Here is an 18,438-nt window from a genome sequence, read left to right on the forward strand (position 1 = left end):
CACCCAGCTCTCATTCCCTAACAATTTAGAGAATCGCAAACATACACCGTGTGTTTGTCTGAGAAACTGCCTTTCAGGGACCACACCTTTCTACTCTCAACTTCATTATTTCCACAGTGAAGCGTGTCCAGCCAAAGGATTCACCTTTACCTGGAAACACAGCACCAATGAGCACACTGGATGCGGGCGGTGGGAAATAAAAGGATAGGCAGAAATCAGTGGGCAGAGTGTTAGTGACATGCTTAGAGGTGGCACAAAGGATGCGGTGCCGTGCCACTTGGCTTGCACTGCTGGATATAAGAGGCTGGTGACTGAGGATTCCCCTCTGGTGACTTCCTGGGGCTGCAGGTGGGCGGCTGCCACCCCCTCAGCCCTGATCCCCCCTCAGCACCCCCTCAGCCCTGACCCTCCCCCCCACACACACACCGCGCATGCGCGCCCCGCTCCCGCCCCCTCGCCCCGCCCGCTGTAAACAAGCGGCTGCCCCCTCCCTCCCCTCTGCGCATGCGCCACACGCGGGGCGGGGGAACCATCCCCCCTCCTCCCCCGCCTTCACCGCCCCGCCGCTCCCGGTGCGCATGCGCGGTGCTGTGGCGGCGGCGGTGTGTGTGTGGGGAGGGGGGGCCGCGCATGCGCAGGCGGTGCCGCCGCGGCCTGGTCAGGGAGCGGCGGGCGGGCGGCGGAGGGGCCGGGCAGGGCCGCGCCGTGCGGGATGGACGAGGACGTGCTGACCACGCTGAAGATCCTCATCATCGGCGAGAGCGGCGTCGGCAAGTCCAGGTGAGGGGCTGCCAGCGTTTCCCGGCCGGGCACAAAGCCCGGGGGCGCCGCGCTGGACGCCCGGCCTCTGGGCGCGGCCTGCCCTCAGCACGGCCCGGCCCGGCCTCCTTCAGGCCGGGCCCAGCCGGGGGGGGCCTGAGGCGCTGGGAGCCCTGGCAGGGGGATCCCGGCCTCCCTCACGGCCTTGGGTGTGGAATGGGCGTGTTTCAGAGGCTGGGGGTCGTGTGTGGTACCCTTTTGGTGGCTGTTGTCCAAGCTGGCCTTTTTTTGTCTTAATGCGTTCTCCTTATTCTTCGACATTTCTGTATTTTTAGTAAAGGAAACGAGACAAAAACGCAGGCGCAGTCTGGGAATGTCCCGCACTACTCATGCTTGATGTCTTGTTTTTATGGCAGCAATCTCAGTCTCCTTTCATGGCCCTAAATAACACATAAATCATTAATTAGAAGAAAAACAAGCCCCACTAATTAAAAACCTGTCAGTCACTGCTTTGAGTTAGCTACTGAATCAATAATCTGGTGACAGGCATAATTTGTTTTAATTGACGTGATTCTTTTATGTGTGGGCATGTGATGTAGCATGCCCAAATTTTTATACGCCTGTTTATATGCTTATTTCTGCAAAACAGAAATGTCATTATGAGAGGCTTATAGGTAAAGAGAATAAAACTGCTATAATATATAATAATATAATAATAACACCACAGTCATCCAGGTACAGGGAGTTAATACTGGGCTGTTCTTGGGTTGGCATTGCTTAGTAGGAAGCAATGAGTCTCCTCCTTGAGTAGGAAGTGTCAGCTGCTGAACTCGTTAGCCTGACATGGGATGTGGTTGGAGTCCTGGCTTCTGGAGTCCTGACATCCCGTCCAAATGCTGCATCTGACACCTGGTCCCTAGGAGCGTGCTGTATTTGTGGGAGATACCTGCATGTGAAATAATGGCAGGGAAAGGAGAGGTCGGCTGAGTTTAGATCTTAGGACTTGTAAACTGATGTTTTTATTCTAGTGGCAGTATGAAGGTTCTCCGTTTTGCTTGAGTATGGCAAAATTAGTTCTGGTTGTGCTAAAAATAGCCGCTCTCAAATAGCATCTAGCAAAAAGTAAACAGGGCCTTGCTTTGTTTCTCTGGCCTGGAAATGGACAGAAGCTGTCAGTCACAGCCAACAGCTGTCTGCCACATGGCAATATGCACTTGCCACAGATGAATAAGGTTACTAATTTAAACAAATAAAACCAAACCAACAGTATGCTAAGAAGCTCTGTCTCTTGCTGGAGTATTTACATTTGGTATAAGCACTGTGGCTTTATGGGTACTTCTAGGAAGGACCCTCCTACTGTAACGTGATGTGCTGGTAAATCCTGGTTGTGGCTCTTTTGTTGGTAGCAAACGTCCGTGGATGGGGGGTAATGCTGTGTGTGAAAGCCATTAGATATGCAGAAAGGATACAAAACTGTAAAATGGTGTGGAGCTCTTTCCATTGTTACACTTCTGTGCCTTTATTTGTGATGGGTGTAGTCCTTATTGTTCTGCTGCCTGCCCAGTACAAGGAGTTATTTCTGGGATAAAAAGCTGGCTTGGGATTTTCTTCTCAAGCTTACAGAAGTACTGTGTGAGGCAATACGAAACCAAAACAATCTTACATTTGTACTGAATTCTGGGAGAATAAAAATAGAACAAGAAAGAAGCAAAACACTTTGAGAAGCAGGCCATGGCTCTGTACAGGCAACTGCCCTGACAACTAGAAGGGTAATTTTTTCAGAGAGGCACATTCTGTAATGGGCTCTCCTTTCAGAGTATGGCTACTAGATTTTCTTCCCTTCTTTGTTTTGTATAGGATGGAAGGGATGGAAAATGGGGCGTATTTTTATTTAGCTCTGTGGTCTCGCTGATACTTTCAGACTTATAATTTACAGGCTCCTGGTTCCTGTGGCTGTCCTGCAGTAACCAATGCTAACTCTTCTTTTTCCTTCATCCCTATCAGCCTTCTGCTGCGATTCACAGATGATACATTTGACCCGGAACTTGCAGCAACAATTGGTAAGTATGTGCTGATGCTACCTGAAAAAAATGTGTACCAGCTGCAGTACAAAACAGTAGTTAGTTCAGACTTGCCAAACCGGTAACAAAATTCAGTCATCTTGGTTCTGTGAGGAAAGAGTGATGTGGACGCAGTTTTAACGTGTAGCACTAATTGGTGCAGAGTATTGTCTGTGCTGGGCTGCAGTTGTCCCCTTTGTGGTGAAATATTGCCTTGGCTAAGGAAACAGATGTAAATGTTATTGCTCATGAAGGTGGAAGCTGTAAGTATGGGTAGAGGAAAGGTCTAGTACAGCAATCTGCAGTTCAGTGTTTGCCAGCAATTCATGCTAAAATGGAAATATAGCAGCAACTGTTATGTCTCCTACTGATTTATCACTTCTGTTTGTGTTTGAGTAGTAACATTGCTGTCCAGAACTTGTTCTATGTAACAAGATACTCGGGGAGCTTAAGTGCTAAGAGTACTTAGGACTCTATTAGAGGATGTCAGTTTTTGCAACTTCCAACAATACTAGAGTGCACTACACAACGTGTGGCTTCTGCTTTTCTTCTAGAGGGAAGAAATTACAATGATTTTTTTTTTCTCTCCTAGTTAGTAAGCAGTTCCTTGGCAGCTAATACTCTTGAAAATGAAAAAAATAATACAGAAAGAGCCAAGAATCTAGAGCTGCTGGGGAAAAAAGGAGTGACGTGTCATGCTGTGTTAATGTGATGCCTTCCAGCAGTGAAATCAATTGTGCTAGAGGAGAGTAACGCAGAGTGTGGGATACGCTGTGAGATGGCTGCATCATGTTCTTAGAAGTTACATTTTGCATCCTTTGTCAGTCTGTCCCAAATGAGTAACTGCTGTATTGGAAAATAAAGGTGACTTTTCCATATAATGTATTGCAGCAAAAAAAAAACAAAACACAACCAAACAAAACACAGACTTTCCTACTTCCTTTGTAGGAAGAGTTCTGGCTGAGGACTTGGATTAAAAAATTCCCTAAGTTCAGCTGCTGATACTCAGTCAGCTCTGCCTAATTGGTTCAGAAGTAAATAAATTGATCTGTTTTTCACTGATGTGGATAAGGTACAGGAGTGCTGTTTCACGTGGGGCATTGAGAAACACTGTGATAAGGAATTGACAGGATGTGTATCGATGCTGTTTACTCAACCTTTTCTTGCTTTGCTTCTCCTTTCCACCTGGGAATCCCCGCTATAAGCATGTTAAGGTTGGAGAATGATTGTATGCAAAGGCAGTAAACAGGCATATGCTATGAAGCACTGCTAAGGCTTTCCTGGTAAGGTTGTATAGTTTCCTGAGCAGACATCAAAGCTGTGTTTTTCCAACTGATGTTACTGATGCAGTACTGCCTGCTGGCCCACTTAAAATCAGAGTGACATCGTACACTGCTGACCTCTCCAGAAACCAAACGATCGTGGCTTTTTGAAGGCTTTTTAACTTCAGGAAATACTGAAATCCACTCACAGATCGAGATATTTTTATACCACCTATAATCTAACTTTATATATCTCTCTAACAAGGCAATGGCAAAATTTCAGAGCTGGCATTGGACTTGTAAATGCTAGTTTTCCTGTGCCATCAAGCCTGAATACAGTGCTTCATCAGCAAAAGAACTATTTTAATTTGTTCCAGAAAGGACAAAACACTCATTTAAGCGGCTGCTGTTTCCCTTTGACCAGTGTAGGCCATGAAGAAATAATTGCTGGTTTGTGCATTGAAGATGCAAATTAATTTGGTTGTTCTAAAAAATAAAATAGTCTTCAGGTAGTCCAGTGTCACTGTGCTCATCTTCAATTGGATGATGTACAGGACCGGTATTCTGTTTACTCAGTATTGACCTAAATCTACTGAAGTTAGGCTTTGTGGTTTGTGACAGGTAATAGCAGTTTTAATAGCAATTTTGCTAGGAAGTATGATAAAGTTCCATGAGCAAGTTAAATGATGTTAAAAGGAAAATGTTGGTCATGATGCAACTTTGAGCTGAAAGGAAAAAATGGAGGAATGCATGGAGTGTTTCAGTGGTCTTAACATCTGCTGTTTGTACATGAGACTTTTTACCAGTGTCAAAACTTGACGTCAGTGAACTTATTTAAGAAACTAAGTACATATTTCCTGAAGTAATTCCTTTTCTTTGGGATTTATCTTGCTGCACAGCAGCATGCGTGGTAGCTAACTGTTGGCTGTTCAGTAGCTGTAACTCATGGTTACGTTACATCCTCAGGGTAGGGTGCTGCTTCTGACGTAGGAAAGTCGAATGAACTCATGCTCGTATAAAACTTACACACTACAGAGTACTCAAACGAATATACTAACCTGGAATGAATGTGATCATTTTCTTTTTAAAAAAGAAAAGGTGATGAAGGCAATCCTTTTAGTCTCTACAAACTGCCCCAGCTGGTCCCCTCCAGCTGGTGTTGGTAAAGTGTTGTGGAGTAGAGCTTTTGCAGCCCCAACTGTGAAAGGTATGTAGCATGGTGTGTAGAGCACTTGAGGAATAGCAGTTTCCTTTTGTCCTAGCGCTAGGCTGTGGCATTTCCATTTTTCTGGTGATTGTATTACTGAGAGGCAACGTCTCAGCTCTTGATTCAGGACAGGATTTGTTGTTCATATAGATAAAGTATTTGTGAGTGAGTTCTTATTGCTACATAAGGACAGATCGCAGCTGCAAAACTTTGGGATTTGCAAGATGGTGAGATGCCAAAATGTTTTGTGAATCTGGGCTTGGATCTCTTTTTGTGCTGATTAAACACTATTTCACTTTGAGTTTGGGGACAGAAGGGTTTTTAATGTTAAGGTCTGTATGTTGAGACTGCAGAGTACTGTGCTTTTCCAAAATGTGTGTACTGACTACAAATAATGTCATCTCTACTCACTGCTGAACTATAGTTCTTGCTTGGAGAAAAAAGTGAGAAGAAGGTGTTATGTCTGTCTTTTTTTAGAAAATAAATATGAAAACATGAGCCTGGGTTAAGGCTTGACTGCAGCATGACTGTTCCCTTGCCTGCTGAGATGTAAGGACACATTATTTTTGTGTCTTGCACAAACCTACACCTACTGGGTGCAATTTAAATTAAACCCTATACTGATGATTTGTATAGTGTTTTGTTTTTTTTTTTATTCCAGATTTTCTAAAAATCCCGTGTTTCCCTCAGGAGTATGAGGTGACTTCGACAAATATTTTGATTTCAATAGCTTCTGCTGGATTAACCATGTCTTACTCAGCCTACCAGATCGCTGTCATCCTTGCATCCTTCTGAGGCAAACTTGTTCACAGGGCTTCATCTAATGGGTCATTATACCCTGATATTTTCTATTGTCCTCACTGCTCATACTTGTCTTTACTTGTTCCTCATGTGAACGATTCTAGATAAAATGCTAAATGGAAGCCTTGTTTCATAAGCGAAGCAATGTATTGCATACAAGCCTCTCATAACTTTTTGGCCTTCCTTGCACTTGGAGTCCTGCAACTCCCAGATGTCCAAGTTGTCAGCTACCCTTAACACCAATAAGCTCCGGCTGATTTTGCCCTTGGTGTAAATACAGCTCTCCTAAAAGGGAGGGCAGTGTGAAAGTGACAGCTACTTGCAGACCTTGAGTCCGTAGCGTGCTGGCGTGTAGTGCTGAGTCCATTTGGGAGGGCAGTAGGTGCCAGCACGCAGGAGCACGGTGTCTCCTTTCTGGCTGCCTTCCAGGGCATGGTGGAAAGCACCGCCAGCCTTCTGTTGTCGGGGCTAGAAATGTCCCTCGTCTTGCAAGCTTAGAGCTGACTCTTGTCACACAAACATGTCTGCGTTTCACTGAAGCCTTAGAGAACACGCATACCCAGCTCGTTCAGTTTAACCTGATTTTGTTGGGCACTGCAGTTTTCTGTCTCCTCCTATAGACAATCGATTATCAAAAACCCAGCTAGTTAAAAGATTTATTTTCCTTAAGTGGCTTTTGTATGTGTTGTATTCCTCTGTTTGCTAGAATTTTTGCCATGTCTTTATCATCTGAAAGGATATATTTTACTGTGCTCTTTGTTAATTTTCATACTTCTTTCAGGAGTCTGTAATACGTGGGATTTATTTGCTAAGTTTCTTAATTTACTCATATTGCTCATGCAAAATTTATAGCATTATCTCTTAAGCTTGCTGCCAGCTTAAAATTAACTTCAAGGTGCACAGGCATTAAATGAAAATTGCGGAACTGCACAGGCACGAGATGCTGGGGCTATTTGCCTAGTGGGAGCAGGGTACCCTGGCTTCAAAAGGCAGTTAATGTTTGCTCTAAGGAAGAGAAAATTCCTTCTGAAAGCTACTGTGACATGCTTTTGATTTATGGTATGGATCTGATAGACTTGTAATACCTACAGTTACAGATTTTGATGTCAGGTTAATGGGTAAATGAATGCACTGCGGGCAGTTGGATATCCTAGCTGAGCTATGGTGGTATTTATAGTTCAGGGAAAGAAATATGCCATTGCTGTGGAAGAAGAGATGGTGTTAGTCTGGAAGTTACTGCTAAATGCCACAAAATTGGCATGACAGGATGTTCTTTAGGATCATGTTGAGGAAACTTGCTAGCATAGCAATGTTCTGAGAATTAGGTAAAGTTCTAAGAACTGGTGTTTAAAAGAAGAAAGTTAATAGTGGCAGGTTTTTTGAACATAACTAAAATAAAGCGCCATCTATGTGCATGGAGTAATGCGTTATTTTACTGCTTAGTTGGAGATTAAGAGTCTTAGCCTCTGAAAAACTGAGAGCTCTGTGCAGTTACTGCAAATGTTAAAGTACGTTGCCAAAATTTTACTTAAAGTAAGAGTAGGGGCTCTTTCCAGTGCAGAATGCAGTCACAGTTGACTAGCTTTTATCTGTTCTTAGATAAAGATATCTGTTCAAGGAAAACTAGTAAGCTCAAGCTATGAAATAGTGTAATATAAATTCATTATTTTTTAATGAAGCTCTTTTAAACGTCAGCTGTAGTGACTTTGTAAATCTGCTTGCAATGTACTGTTTTTTAGGCATCCCATGTCCTCTCTGTGGTTTTATAAATTGAGTGCTTTTGGCAGCCACTTAGACTTGTTTGTAATCTGCATGGCCTTGGGAATGTAAGTGCAGCACACTTATCTTGAAGCCCTACTTAATGTTCTGTTAGAATAACTAAAACAGAATTTCTTATAGCAAATACAGTGCTACCTTAACTCAAAATGCAAAAAACTTTTCTGTTAAACTGGAAAGTCTTTTCCACATAAAGCTGTTAAATTTCCACAAAACTACTCTACCTAATTTCAGGGCTACAGTCTGGTGGAGAGTAAAATGGAACGTGACCGTACCTGGCCTCTTGAACTTGCTTGTATTACCTGTCTTTTAGCTTTGTGCAGTCATTATTTTGTCCTCCATGGCTTGAGTTTTGTACTCTCTGTCCTCGGGTAAGTGATAGGCTGTTAGCTCCCACACATTTAAAAATAAATTAAAAATATCCTCAGATGTTGAGGTATGTTATCAACAGAAGAACTGTTGTTGTCTGTTCATTTCTTGGTCGCTGTGTGTGATACCAGAGAGTCCCTGATGTTGCTGGAATCCTGATAAGAGGCATACTGCATGTTCAAGTCATCTGGGGCTTATTTGGTGTGCCTGTTAGAGGAATTGCTGTCATCAAACGTTATTTCTCACAGGACAGTGGTCATAGATCAGATGGATTTCTAATTCTCTGCCTGTGCCAGTTTACCTCTCGCTGACCACCTTGATGGGACTTGATTAGATAGTTTGAGATGATGAGAGATTTGCTCTGTTTCCTGCCTGAATACAGTTTGCTCCTTTATTTTGGAAGTATTTTGTTCGAGACCAGTGACATGCTCAAGGAGAATACATATATGAATAATGAATAATGAATAGAAAGTTAACCCATTTGATTAAAGACTCGAACACTTGCTCTGAAATATGTATTTTAATATTGGAAAGGATTTTTTTGCCTCACTTCCATATAATATTTGAGTTAATGGCCTAAACTTGGGCTTTTACAAAATCTGTACAACCTTATGAGCTTTAAGTTTCACTGGTTACTTCAATACCTTGCTCTCTTATTACTCCTGTCAGACCACAGCTTTTTTTCTGAGCTTTTTTTTTTCCTCTTCCAAAAATATGGAGTATATTTGAAGAACTCAAAGACTTTTTTTTTTTTCTTCCCTAGGTGTGGACTTCAAGGTGAAAACTATCTCAGTTGATGGAAACAAAGCTAAACTAGCGATATGGGTAAGTGTTGCCTGTGTTACTAACATATTGCTTTGTTTCAGGAATAATGGTGGCTTGTATGATGTCTAAGTTGTATAGAATCTTTTTTAATATGAAGGCAACTTGGAGGAGTGGGAGGTTAATCCTGGACCATTCAGAAAGTGGAATGACCTGTGGACAGTTGACTAATGGGGCAGTTCTGTTGCCTGTCCCCTTCTTGTGCAGTACTGATTCCGGGTGGTCTTCTCCTGAGAGGAGAAGGAGTAGGATGGTACTGAACCACTCAGACTTTGAAAGTATGAATATGGCTATTCCTAGATTATTTTTTTAAGTGTGTGAAACATCGTTTAACTTCTAAAGAGTATGCTTACCTGCCTGATGTTATGTCTTTATAGAACATTTGAAAATGCAGCTATTGTCCTTACTGATCAGAGACTTACCTGCATGCATGGTTCTTCTCTGTGCTTGACAGCTTTTAAAAGGATATGGTTCTTAACCTAAATGGTTTAGGTGAAATTTAGTAGTATACTAATTGAGAACTACTGTGTTGTATGCTCAAATTATGCTCAGAAATGTTACCTCTTAAAGTAATGTAGCCTAAAAATGTTATTTTCACACAGACTTACAGGCTTGAGTCATTGTTATTTGTAGCAGATGCAGCTGAAAAAGGGAGAGGCAGAGTTTTTGTTGTCTTAGCGTTAGTGTTCAGCATTTGCTTTAGTTAAAAGTAAGGCTTCCAGATTCATGGCAAGTGAAGGAAGAAAAAGTACTTTTTCTCTACATACTCCATTCTGCAAAGCAGCTCCAAACTTGTGTGACTTGAAGAACCTTTTGAGTATTCAAGCTCAAACTTCTGTAGCAAGAAACAACAAAACCTTGATTCTCAGCTTCCTTGGAAAGTAGTGGAACATAAAATATCCATTACAGTTATGGTGCTTTGAAAGGGCATCACATCTCAAGTAAGAAGTGGGACTTCTGCCTTGATGTGAAAATAGTAATCTTCACTAGAATGTAGGCTTGACAAGGAAAAAAAAACCTGCAACAACTTGCCAGTTGGTGACTAGGAAGAAGTAACTCTGAGGTAAACTGGAAATGAAAGGCATGGAAAGCTGCATCATGACACAAAAATAGCTTGATATGTGTAGGATTCAGTGAGTGACTTGTAGAAACTCAGAAAGCCAAGTAGAGTTGTTCAGGTTCTTTGGCAGGGAACCATTTTGAACCCCCAGCATTTCATGCCTTGAAAAGGTTGTGGGGTTGTTCGTTCTCTTGATGCATTTTATTTTTTTTATGAAGGTGACTTCAGTTGACAAAAAGTTTAAGTAAGCTTCTAACCTGGGGTAATGTGGATGAAGTTAATTTAAATCTTTGGTGCATAAAATCTGCAGTGTGTATAATGCTGAGGTAGTGTGTACAATAACTTCATCTCTGATGAGAAATCAGCATTCTAATACTTTCTTTTTTGCAAAACTGTTGACACTTCAGATTTGAGGTTGTAAATGCAACTTTGTTTAATAACAAACAGAAAATACTTTTCTGCTTCTGCTCTGTCATAGCATGTTAAATGCATTTACTGTGGCTGTGTGGATGGAGGTGTTAGAAGTGAGGGAACTGCTTTTGTGGCCATCGGTTTTGACGCTTGTTATAAAATCTTAGAGTGCTGCTTTCTGGCTGGCTGCTGCCCTGCTAGCTGCACAACAAATGTTTCAGCAGAAATAACTATCTCATCGTTATATAGCCCAGTTATTCACTACACTTAACAGTTTAAATGTGTTTCCCAGAACAGACTACACAGAATCTCAAAGTTAATGCGCAGTAAAATGACGGGCAGCCATAAATTCAGTTATTCAGCTAGTTGTGTGTGCTAACTGACTCTGAATCTTATTTTGTGTTTGCTATAAGCAGGATACCTGAGAGCTAAAGAGCTGAGAGCTAAGTTCTGCTCAGATTCTGAATAATGAAACTTTCTGAATGGCTTTTCAGGATACTGCGGGTCAGGAAAGGTTCAGAACTCTAACACCCAGTTACTACAGAGGTGCACAAGGTGTTATCCTAGGTAAGTATTCCTTTACCTGCTATTTTGAGTAAGTTGGTGTTTTTCTTGTGCATTGGGGCTATGCAAACTCACCTTTCTATAATGGTGAATCAGTATTAATAGTTGTTATGTGTCTTGAACAGCTCACAATCTAAATGGTCTGGAGTTTGATGCCTTACCAATTTCTTGGGTAGTCTTTCTCACCATTCTGAGAACCACAGATTTTTGCAGGAGTTTAAAAGGTGCTGCTTTTCAAAGGGATAGCTTGGAGCTCTCCTTGTACTGCCAGGAATTTGCCCACTGATAGCTAATTCTGTCTTATGCCCATGCTTACTAAGCCAAGAGTCCAAAAAAAAAAAACAACTCATTTTTTTCTAATGAAATTACTGTAAACGTGGTGGAATTTGGCTGGGACTTTTTTTGCTATTTGAGTCTCTGTACTGCTGTGATCTTACAGAATCAGATTAGCTTGGAAGATACAATGCATCAGTCTGCACAAAACCCGTAATTGCAACTACGTAGTGAAGTATCTCTTGTTTTTGTTTTGTATAGGAGAGCCTATATAAAAAACCTTGATTTTAGGCACTGACCTATGAAGTTCTGCTGTTCCCCTGCTAGAATTAAAGAGCTAATTAAAGAGATTAAGGGCAGGGAATGGTGTTTTTCTGTTGTTTTGTTTTCTCTGATTTTAGAGATTCTTGACTAAACCTCTTTCAATTATTGTGTCCAGTCCAACTGTTTAATTTAGAATAACCTGTGCCATGACTTCCTGGTAGGTTTGGTTTTGTACATGCTGTTTCTCAAGTTTGAGTTCCATTATCTTCCTGCTGTAGGAAGGTGCTGTCGAGGCATGTCTTGTCAAGTTACTTGGTCACTGTCACTGAACTTGCCACTTAGTGTTGAAAGCTTTAAAAGTAAGCAAGCGCTATTTAGAAGCTAGAAAGTTCTGCTGTTGAGATTAGTCCTCTAACTTAAAATAAATAAATAAATAAATAAAAATCTCCGTTTATTTCTTTACTAAACAGCTCCCTAGAAATAAGGCTGTTCTTGCAAGCCAAACTATAGGTTTGATTGAAACCAACTGTTTGTGTCCATCAGCACATGGGAAATAAGAGTGAAGGAAAAAAGATTTTCACAGCTTGAAATTGCCATTATTAGATCTAAATTTCACTAGGCAGTGACTAACAAAGTCTGCTTTCTGTCTGCCCTTTCTGCTCCTGGTGCCTCTTATAACTTATATCCCATACATGTGCTAAGTAGCTTGGAACGCTAAAATGCCGAGGATTCTGTATTTTATTAGCATTTGTGAGGATTTGGTGGTCATTTTACTTTGTTGGCTAAATGAGGACTGACTGAAGGAACTGTGATTGTTTTAGTCTGGAGAAGATGAGACTGAGGGAAGACCTCATTGCTCTGTAGAACTGCCTGAAAAGAAGTTGCAGCAAGGAGGGTGTTGGTCTCTCTTTTCAGGTGACAAGTGACAGTATACAAGGAAATGGGTCTCGAGTTGTGGCAGGGGAGGCTTAGGTTGGATATTCAGAACAATTTCTTCATGGAGAGTGTGATCAAGCATTGGAATGGGCTGCCCAGGGAAGTGAGTGGTAGAGTCCACAGCCTTGGTGGTGTAAAGAGAGGTGTGGACAGACATACTGGTGTTAACAAGTATCCTGTATCAGGGGTTTGCAGGTGTAGGATTCTTTGGAGAATGGTAGACTCTGTCATCTAAACTAAGATGTCTAAACATAAATTAATCTGAGAATAGTAGGTACTAATGCAGAGCAACTATAAGATTGGAACTGGTGAATGAAATGTGAACTGGAATTCTTCAGGCTCCTTTGGTTTTCTAGTTCAAAAAACATTATTCTTATACCTTTTCAAATGTAAACTCTATTTCTTTGCATTGTGGAATGATATTGTGACTTAATATTGCTGCTATCTTTCAGTTTACGATGTCACAAGAAGAGATACTTTTGCCAAGCTGGATAACTGGTTAAATGAACTGGAAACGTACTGCACAAGGAACGACATAGTGAAAATGCTCGTTGGAAACAAGATTGATAAGGTAAACTGAATTCAGCTGCAGTGAGCATTCTGTTGGTATATTTTGTTAACAATACATATTAATACTGTGTCTTACAGGAAAACCGTGAAGTTGACAGAAATGAAGGTCTCAAATTTGCAAGAAAACATTCCATGTTGTTCATAGGTAAGTTACATGCATTTGCAGAGATTCTACTTTTTTGTTGTTTTTACATAATGAAAGTATTATTTCTGTAGGATGCATAGTTTTTATACATGCAGTTCAGCTAGTGGTATTTCTCAGCTGCAGTAGGTACAAAGATGATAGATATACCCTTCTTTAAAACTGTCTTTAAATATGTCCAAAAGTCTAGTCTAACTGTGGATGAATATACTGAAGTGGTCAGTAAGGATTAAGAGTGGAGTACAGTATCTACCGTAGTCTGACAAAACCTGTTTTTGCTTTGTTTTTTTATTTATTTTTTGGTCCAGGCCTAGTTGTTGAGTTAATAACGGATGCAAAATGAAAGAGGGAAAACTAGTACTAATAACCAGCTTTCAGTATGCAGTATTCAGTACTTTATTTCAGTATTTCAGCTCTTCAGCAAAGAGCTGGTACGTGACAAATCTGCATTAGAACTTGGATATAAAAATAGGTGGGAATATAATTAACTTGTAAATGGTGGGTGGGTTGGAATAGTGGCATAGGCATGACTGAAGGAAAGATGCTGGTCTCATCTTTCTTGCAAATGAGATGGGTTTTGTAGGCAAAGCCTTGTAATGATAAAGTAAAAGTGGGTGGTGAAGTGATTCTTCATGCACAAGTTTATTACCTGTTTCATTTAAGGATCAGCAATGAATACTCTATAGGATGATTCCAGTACCAAAGCAGTTCACTGACATGTCCTGTACTTCAACTTGTGTTCCTCATCTTTGACTAAAGACATTTCTTTGTCTAGAATCCTGCAGTGTTTCTTTCTGGCTTCATTGTCAGATGTGAAAATGGAAAAAGCTCAAAGTTGAGGCATAAGCTGTTAAGTACATGGAAGATATAAAGAAATGTGAAACTGAAAATAGGTATACATGTGCATGTGAGCTAAGTGTCTGCGTGGCTGTATAGAAGAACAGGGCAAGCCTTAGTGGAATTGAACAGTTACAGATGGTATCTGTTTGCTCACATAATATACACTGTAAGCAATGTTCCTTGAGTTTAATGAAAGAAAGGCTCCTGGATGAGATTACCAAGAATAATGCTAACTGCTGAAGAAATGAGATCCCTTATTGCTTTTTATCAGAATAGTTCTATGGAGGCTGACTTAGAATCCTACAATAGGGAGTCCTTTGCTTCTTAAGATGTAGTAGTACTTAATTTCTTAAAGCAACCAGGTTTTTCAGACTTTCTTCCCTTTATTGAACTGCTTTCCACAGAAAAAGATAACCTGCTTCCATGTATTCTAGTGACATTCAGTTTGAAAGCTCTTTTAATAAAGCAGCAGCTCAAAAGACTTTGTGGCAAACAAAAATCTGCATTCCTGCTAATTCTGGCACTGCTACATATTACAGTATTTGTTGTAGAAGTTACAAGTCTAGGTGGTAGGTTAAGACTTAACTGAAAGAAAAAAATACTGAAGTTATTGGAAGCTATGCTAACATTTGACTTCTTGTGTCCCTTTTCCAGAGGCAAGCGCAAAAACATGTGATGGTGTACAGTGTGCCTTTGAAGAACTCGTTGAAAAAATCATTCAGACTCCGGGACTGTGGGAGAGTGAGAGCCAAAACAGAGGTGTAAAATTAACAAACAAGGAAGAAGGATATGCAGGAAGCGCGTGCGGTGGATATTGTTCTATGTTATAAACTTTGGGAAGCTTATTATTTGCATATTTAAACAGATAGCGACATCTTTCTGTAAATAAATTCATGAAATGCTATTTTTAGGGACCTTGCAGTTTGCACATAATTGTTTTGTATCATGGCAGTGAACACTAGTAGGAAAATTGTTCTGCAGCTTTCCCAGTTTGAAAATGTTATGGTAAGCATGCCCAATTTGCGATCTTCAGGTTTTTATAAGTAGCATAAATAACGTGCAAGAACAAATGCACTAAAAGTTTTGGCTGTATACATCCATCATGTAACTATTCTAAACAAGTCCATCTAAAACATCTCTACATTGTCTGCTTTTTCTCTTGTTTTTAAATACTGTTTAAATTACAGAACTATATAGTGTGCACAGATCTTAAAAACAATGTCAGCTATATTACATTTCATCTCTTCTAGTTGATGCTTTTTATGATATTAAAAACAGCATGATTATACAGCTTTTAGACAAATGCTGAATTTTTCTTTCAGCAGAGCTGTCTAAAACACAAATTGGCACAGGCCATAGTTGGTATCAGCACCTTCTGGAAGAGATGCTTTGAGAGCTTCTTTTGCAAAGCTGGGAGATGCCCTTTTTTCTTTTTAATCATCACTTCAGTTGATGGCTTAACTGGAGTTTTAATCCTGTGATATTTATATACTAAACTTGTGGTACTCTTGCACTCTAAGTTTTTATTATGCAGTCTACCCTAGACCTGCTGTAGAAAGTCTTCATTTTGGCACGGGGTCTAAATGACATCTTTGTTCTTTCATTGTGAATCAATTTGCCACACTTCGGTACAGATGCCTAATTTTCTTAAATGTTTGTAATATAACTATCTCAAACTGTAGCTCACTATGGCTGTGAAGACCTCTATTACATGTCTGCTTTGTGTGACTACCTGTTCAGAAATATAACTTCCTGTCACAGACACTAAGTGGGAAGCTCTAGGGCTTCTGTATGGAAAATACTATTGCAATGAGTATTCACTTGAATTTACTGTACCAGAGCCAATGGTTTGTTTCAGAAGACTTGTATAGGCTAATAAATTTTTTTTCCACAGTGTTCAACTTTTCTAACCTCTTTCTATTGTAGAGTTGTATATTTTCCAGCACGTGCAATTTAAACAAGGTCACTTCTCACACAGGAATTTTTTCTGAGTTTTGAAGGACGAGATGAGGATGCTGTGTTGATTTTAAATTTTTTTTAATAATCACTGTAGTGCAATCAGTAACCGAACTATTGGGCAATTTCTTGTAAATACAGTGAATGACTACCTTTTATTACTGCAAGGTTTTGTGTACATGTTAGCATACATGATCTGTATTTTGCAGCAGGTCTTGGCTGCTTCTGTTAAAATACACTTTTCACATGGAAATTTGGTTTTCTATTGTTTGACACTTGCTAGAAAACAATACCAAATTTGAAGACTTAACCGTGCTAGTTGTTTTTACCAAATATTGTATCTATAGTATTGTTAATGTAGTAGGATAATTTAAATATGTACATGTAATTGATATTAAATACACATACATATTGTATTAAAACATTAGCTTTGTATTACTGTTTCGTAATGCAGAATATGTGGGCTGAACCAATCTTATTTGTTAGTATTGAGGCCACTGGTTACCAGTTCTGTGTATGTTAGTAGTAGAGGAAACTTGTGGAAACATAATATAAACTTACTCAGTTTTAATTTCAGTAATTTTGGGCAAGTATCGTAATACAGGCAGAGGCCTGTAATTTATTGCCAGACCTGTTTTTTCCTTCAGTCTGGATACATCCCTATATAAGGAAGAGATTTAATTTTTAGTTTATCTTAGAAAGGTCCTTTTATCACAGGACCAGGATTCATCTTTTATTCTGACTTTGCCAGATCTGACAGCTTCCCTTCCCAAAGGGAGGAACTGCAGGGTACTCTGAATAGCGGGGATTGTTCTGTGAAGAATAAACTCATTTGCTCCTTCTTTCCCTGCAAATTCTTTTGAGAGGTTGGAGGGGGGTTGGGGAGGAGTATTCTGAAACAGCCTACTTAGTAATCTACTTAGTAAGACTCAGAACATTTAGCTGTCTTGTATTTTTTTTTTTTTAAAGGCACTTTCTAATTGACTTGCGACAAGCTTTTCTATCTTTCCTCTTTTAAACCTGTTCAGCTATGTGTGTGGGGAATGGCTTTTCCTAGAGTTTCACTGCTCTCCTTCCTCAAGAAGAGCATATTGGAGGGTGGTAGGTTCCTGTGCTTCCTGTACTTCAGAGCAAATTTAGCATCAATTTAGCTCTGCTACATTCTTTGTTTTGAACCCTTTATTTTGTTTTTGATTGCCATCTTTCAAATGAGGCTGTTACCATACTTCCAATGTTTTCTTTGCAGGTCAGAATCGTATCAGTATTTTTTCCAAGTGCACTTTCACTGTTTTGGCTGTCATGCAACTATGTCTAAAACTATCACAAGCTGCATCGCAATTTCTTAATACCAGTTTAAGGCTATTTGCTGTTAGAAGTATGCATAACAGATTGTTCAGTCTACCTCCATAAGTAGCTGAGGGATGAAGGGGATAGCTATTGTTTTTCATTAGGTAATGAGAATGTGTCCATTTCCAGGGCAGATGGTTTTTATATGAAAGCACTGAACTGGAGTGAGATAGCTGAGAAGTCTTACGTGATCATGAAACAGAATTAAACCTTAGGTTATTTCCAGTTCATTTACTCTGTTTTCAATATTAAAAACATTGACTTGTGGCTGGCAGAGGTTATAACCTTTACAACAGCCTGGAATAATATGGCAGAGCAGTTGGATCATTTACACCTGTGAATATTACCCAGTGTTGTTATGGTTTTGTCTTGGATTACCTCTTCTATGGTTTTTAGGAAGGGAGATGGGACAGGCTTTTGGTGGAGGCTTCAAGATGCTCTTTTTATCAGTCTAATATTTCTGCTAGCAGGGCTTTTATCCAAAGGACAGCATCACTTTTCCTGTTCTCCTGCAATAATGAGATCAGCAGCTGGCTCAAAGTGAGCCTTAACAAAATGAAAATGTCAATTCAGTAAGTCCCTAAACAATACCATCAACTGTCTCGTCAACCTTGGCAGGACTTCAGGAAGCAGTGGTGTTCTTGCCACCATTACATACTGCAGTGGCAACTGATCTGTATGCTTCATTTTGTTTTTCCTTGTCTGCCAGCTACCTGAAAGATACATAGTGAATTGCAATAATTCTTCTCATCCTGTCCTATGGTTTTGAGTAGTGTAATAATTTCATGTTTTGAGGATAAACTGGATGTGTTTTTTTTTATTAAACACTTGCAAAACTTGGCCGGCCTGTGCTGTGAACAGCACGAGTTACTGCTCTTTAGCTACTGGAGGGCTGATATAAATGCTCCACGCACTGCGTCCAGCCTGCCTGTGCTATCTTGTTCGAAACTCCTGTAGTAATTTTAGTGTCTCACTGTCCTTGATGGAGGTGTCAAGTATCTGCATTAATACGGGGTTCT

The 18,438-nt window shown here is 40.2% G+C and overlaps 1 protein-coding gene across 1 annotated transcript; it reads left to right on the forward strand.

Moving 5' to 3' along the window:
* The first annotated feature begins 614 nt into the window (after positions 1-614).
* On the forward strand, positions 615-16,507 carry RAB18 (RAB18, member RAS oncogene family). The gene is made up of 7 exons (XM_027450586.3): positions 615-780; positions 2,764-2,819; positions 8,998-9,059; positions 11,022-11,094; positions 13,017-13,135; positions 13,213-13,279; positions 14,771-16,507. Exons 1-7 carry the CDS (start codon positions 713-715, stop codon positions 14,944-14,946), a joined length of 621 nt encoding a protein of 206 aa, XP_027306387.1. The 5' UTR covers positions 615-712; the 3' UTR covers positions 14,947-16,507.
* The last annotated feature ends 1,931 nt before the right edge of the window (positions 16,508-18,438 follow it).

The sequence above is a fragment of the Anas platyrhynchos genome, chromosome 2 (genome assembly GCF_047663525.1).
Source record: "Anas platyrhynchos isolate ZD024472 breed Pekin duck chromosome 2, IASCAAS_PekinDuck_T2T, whole genome shotgun sequence".
NCBI classification, from domain to species: domain Eukaryota; kingdom Metazoa; phylum Chordata; class Aves; order Anseriformes; family Anatidae; genus Anas; species Anas platyrhynchos.

Bases quoted from the DNA above. Each gene is read 5' to 3' on its own strand.
- RAB18 (XM_027450586.3), top strand. From the start codon at position 713: ATGGACGAGGACGTGCTGACCACGCTGAAGATCCTCATCATCGGCGAG. The intron at 11,095-13,016 runs GTAAGTATTCCT...GCTATCTTTCAG, and splicing joins TGCACAAGGTGTTATCCTAG to TTTACGATGTCACAAGAAGA. The intron at 13,280-14,770 runs GTAAGTTACATG...TCCCTTTTCCAG, and splicing joins ACATTCCATGTTGTTCATAG to AGGCAAGCGCAAAAACATGT.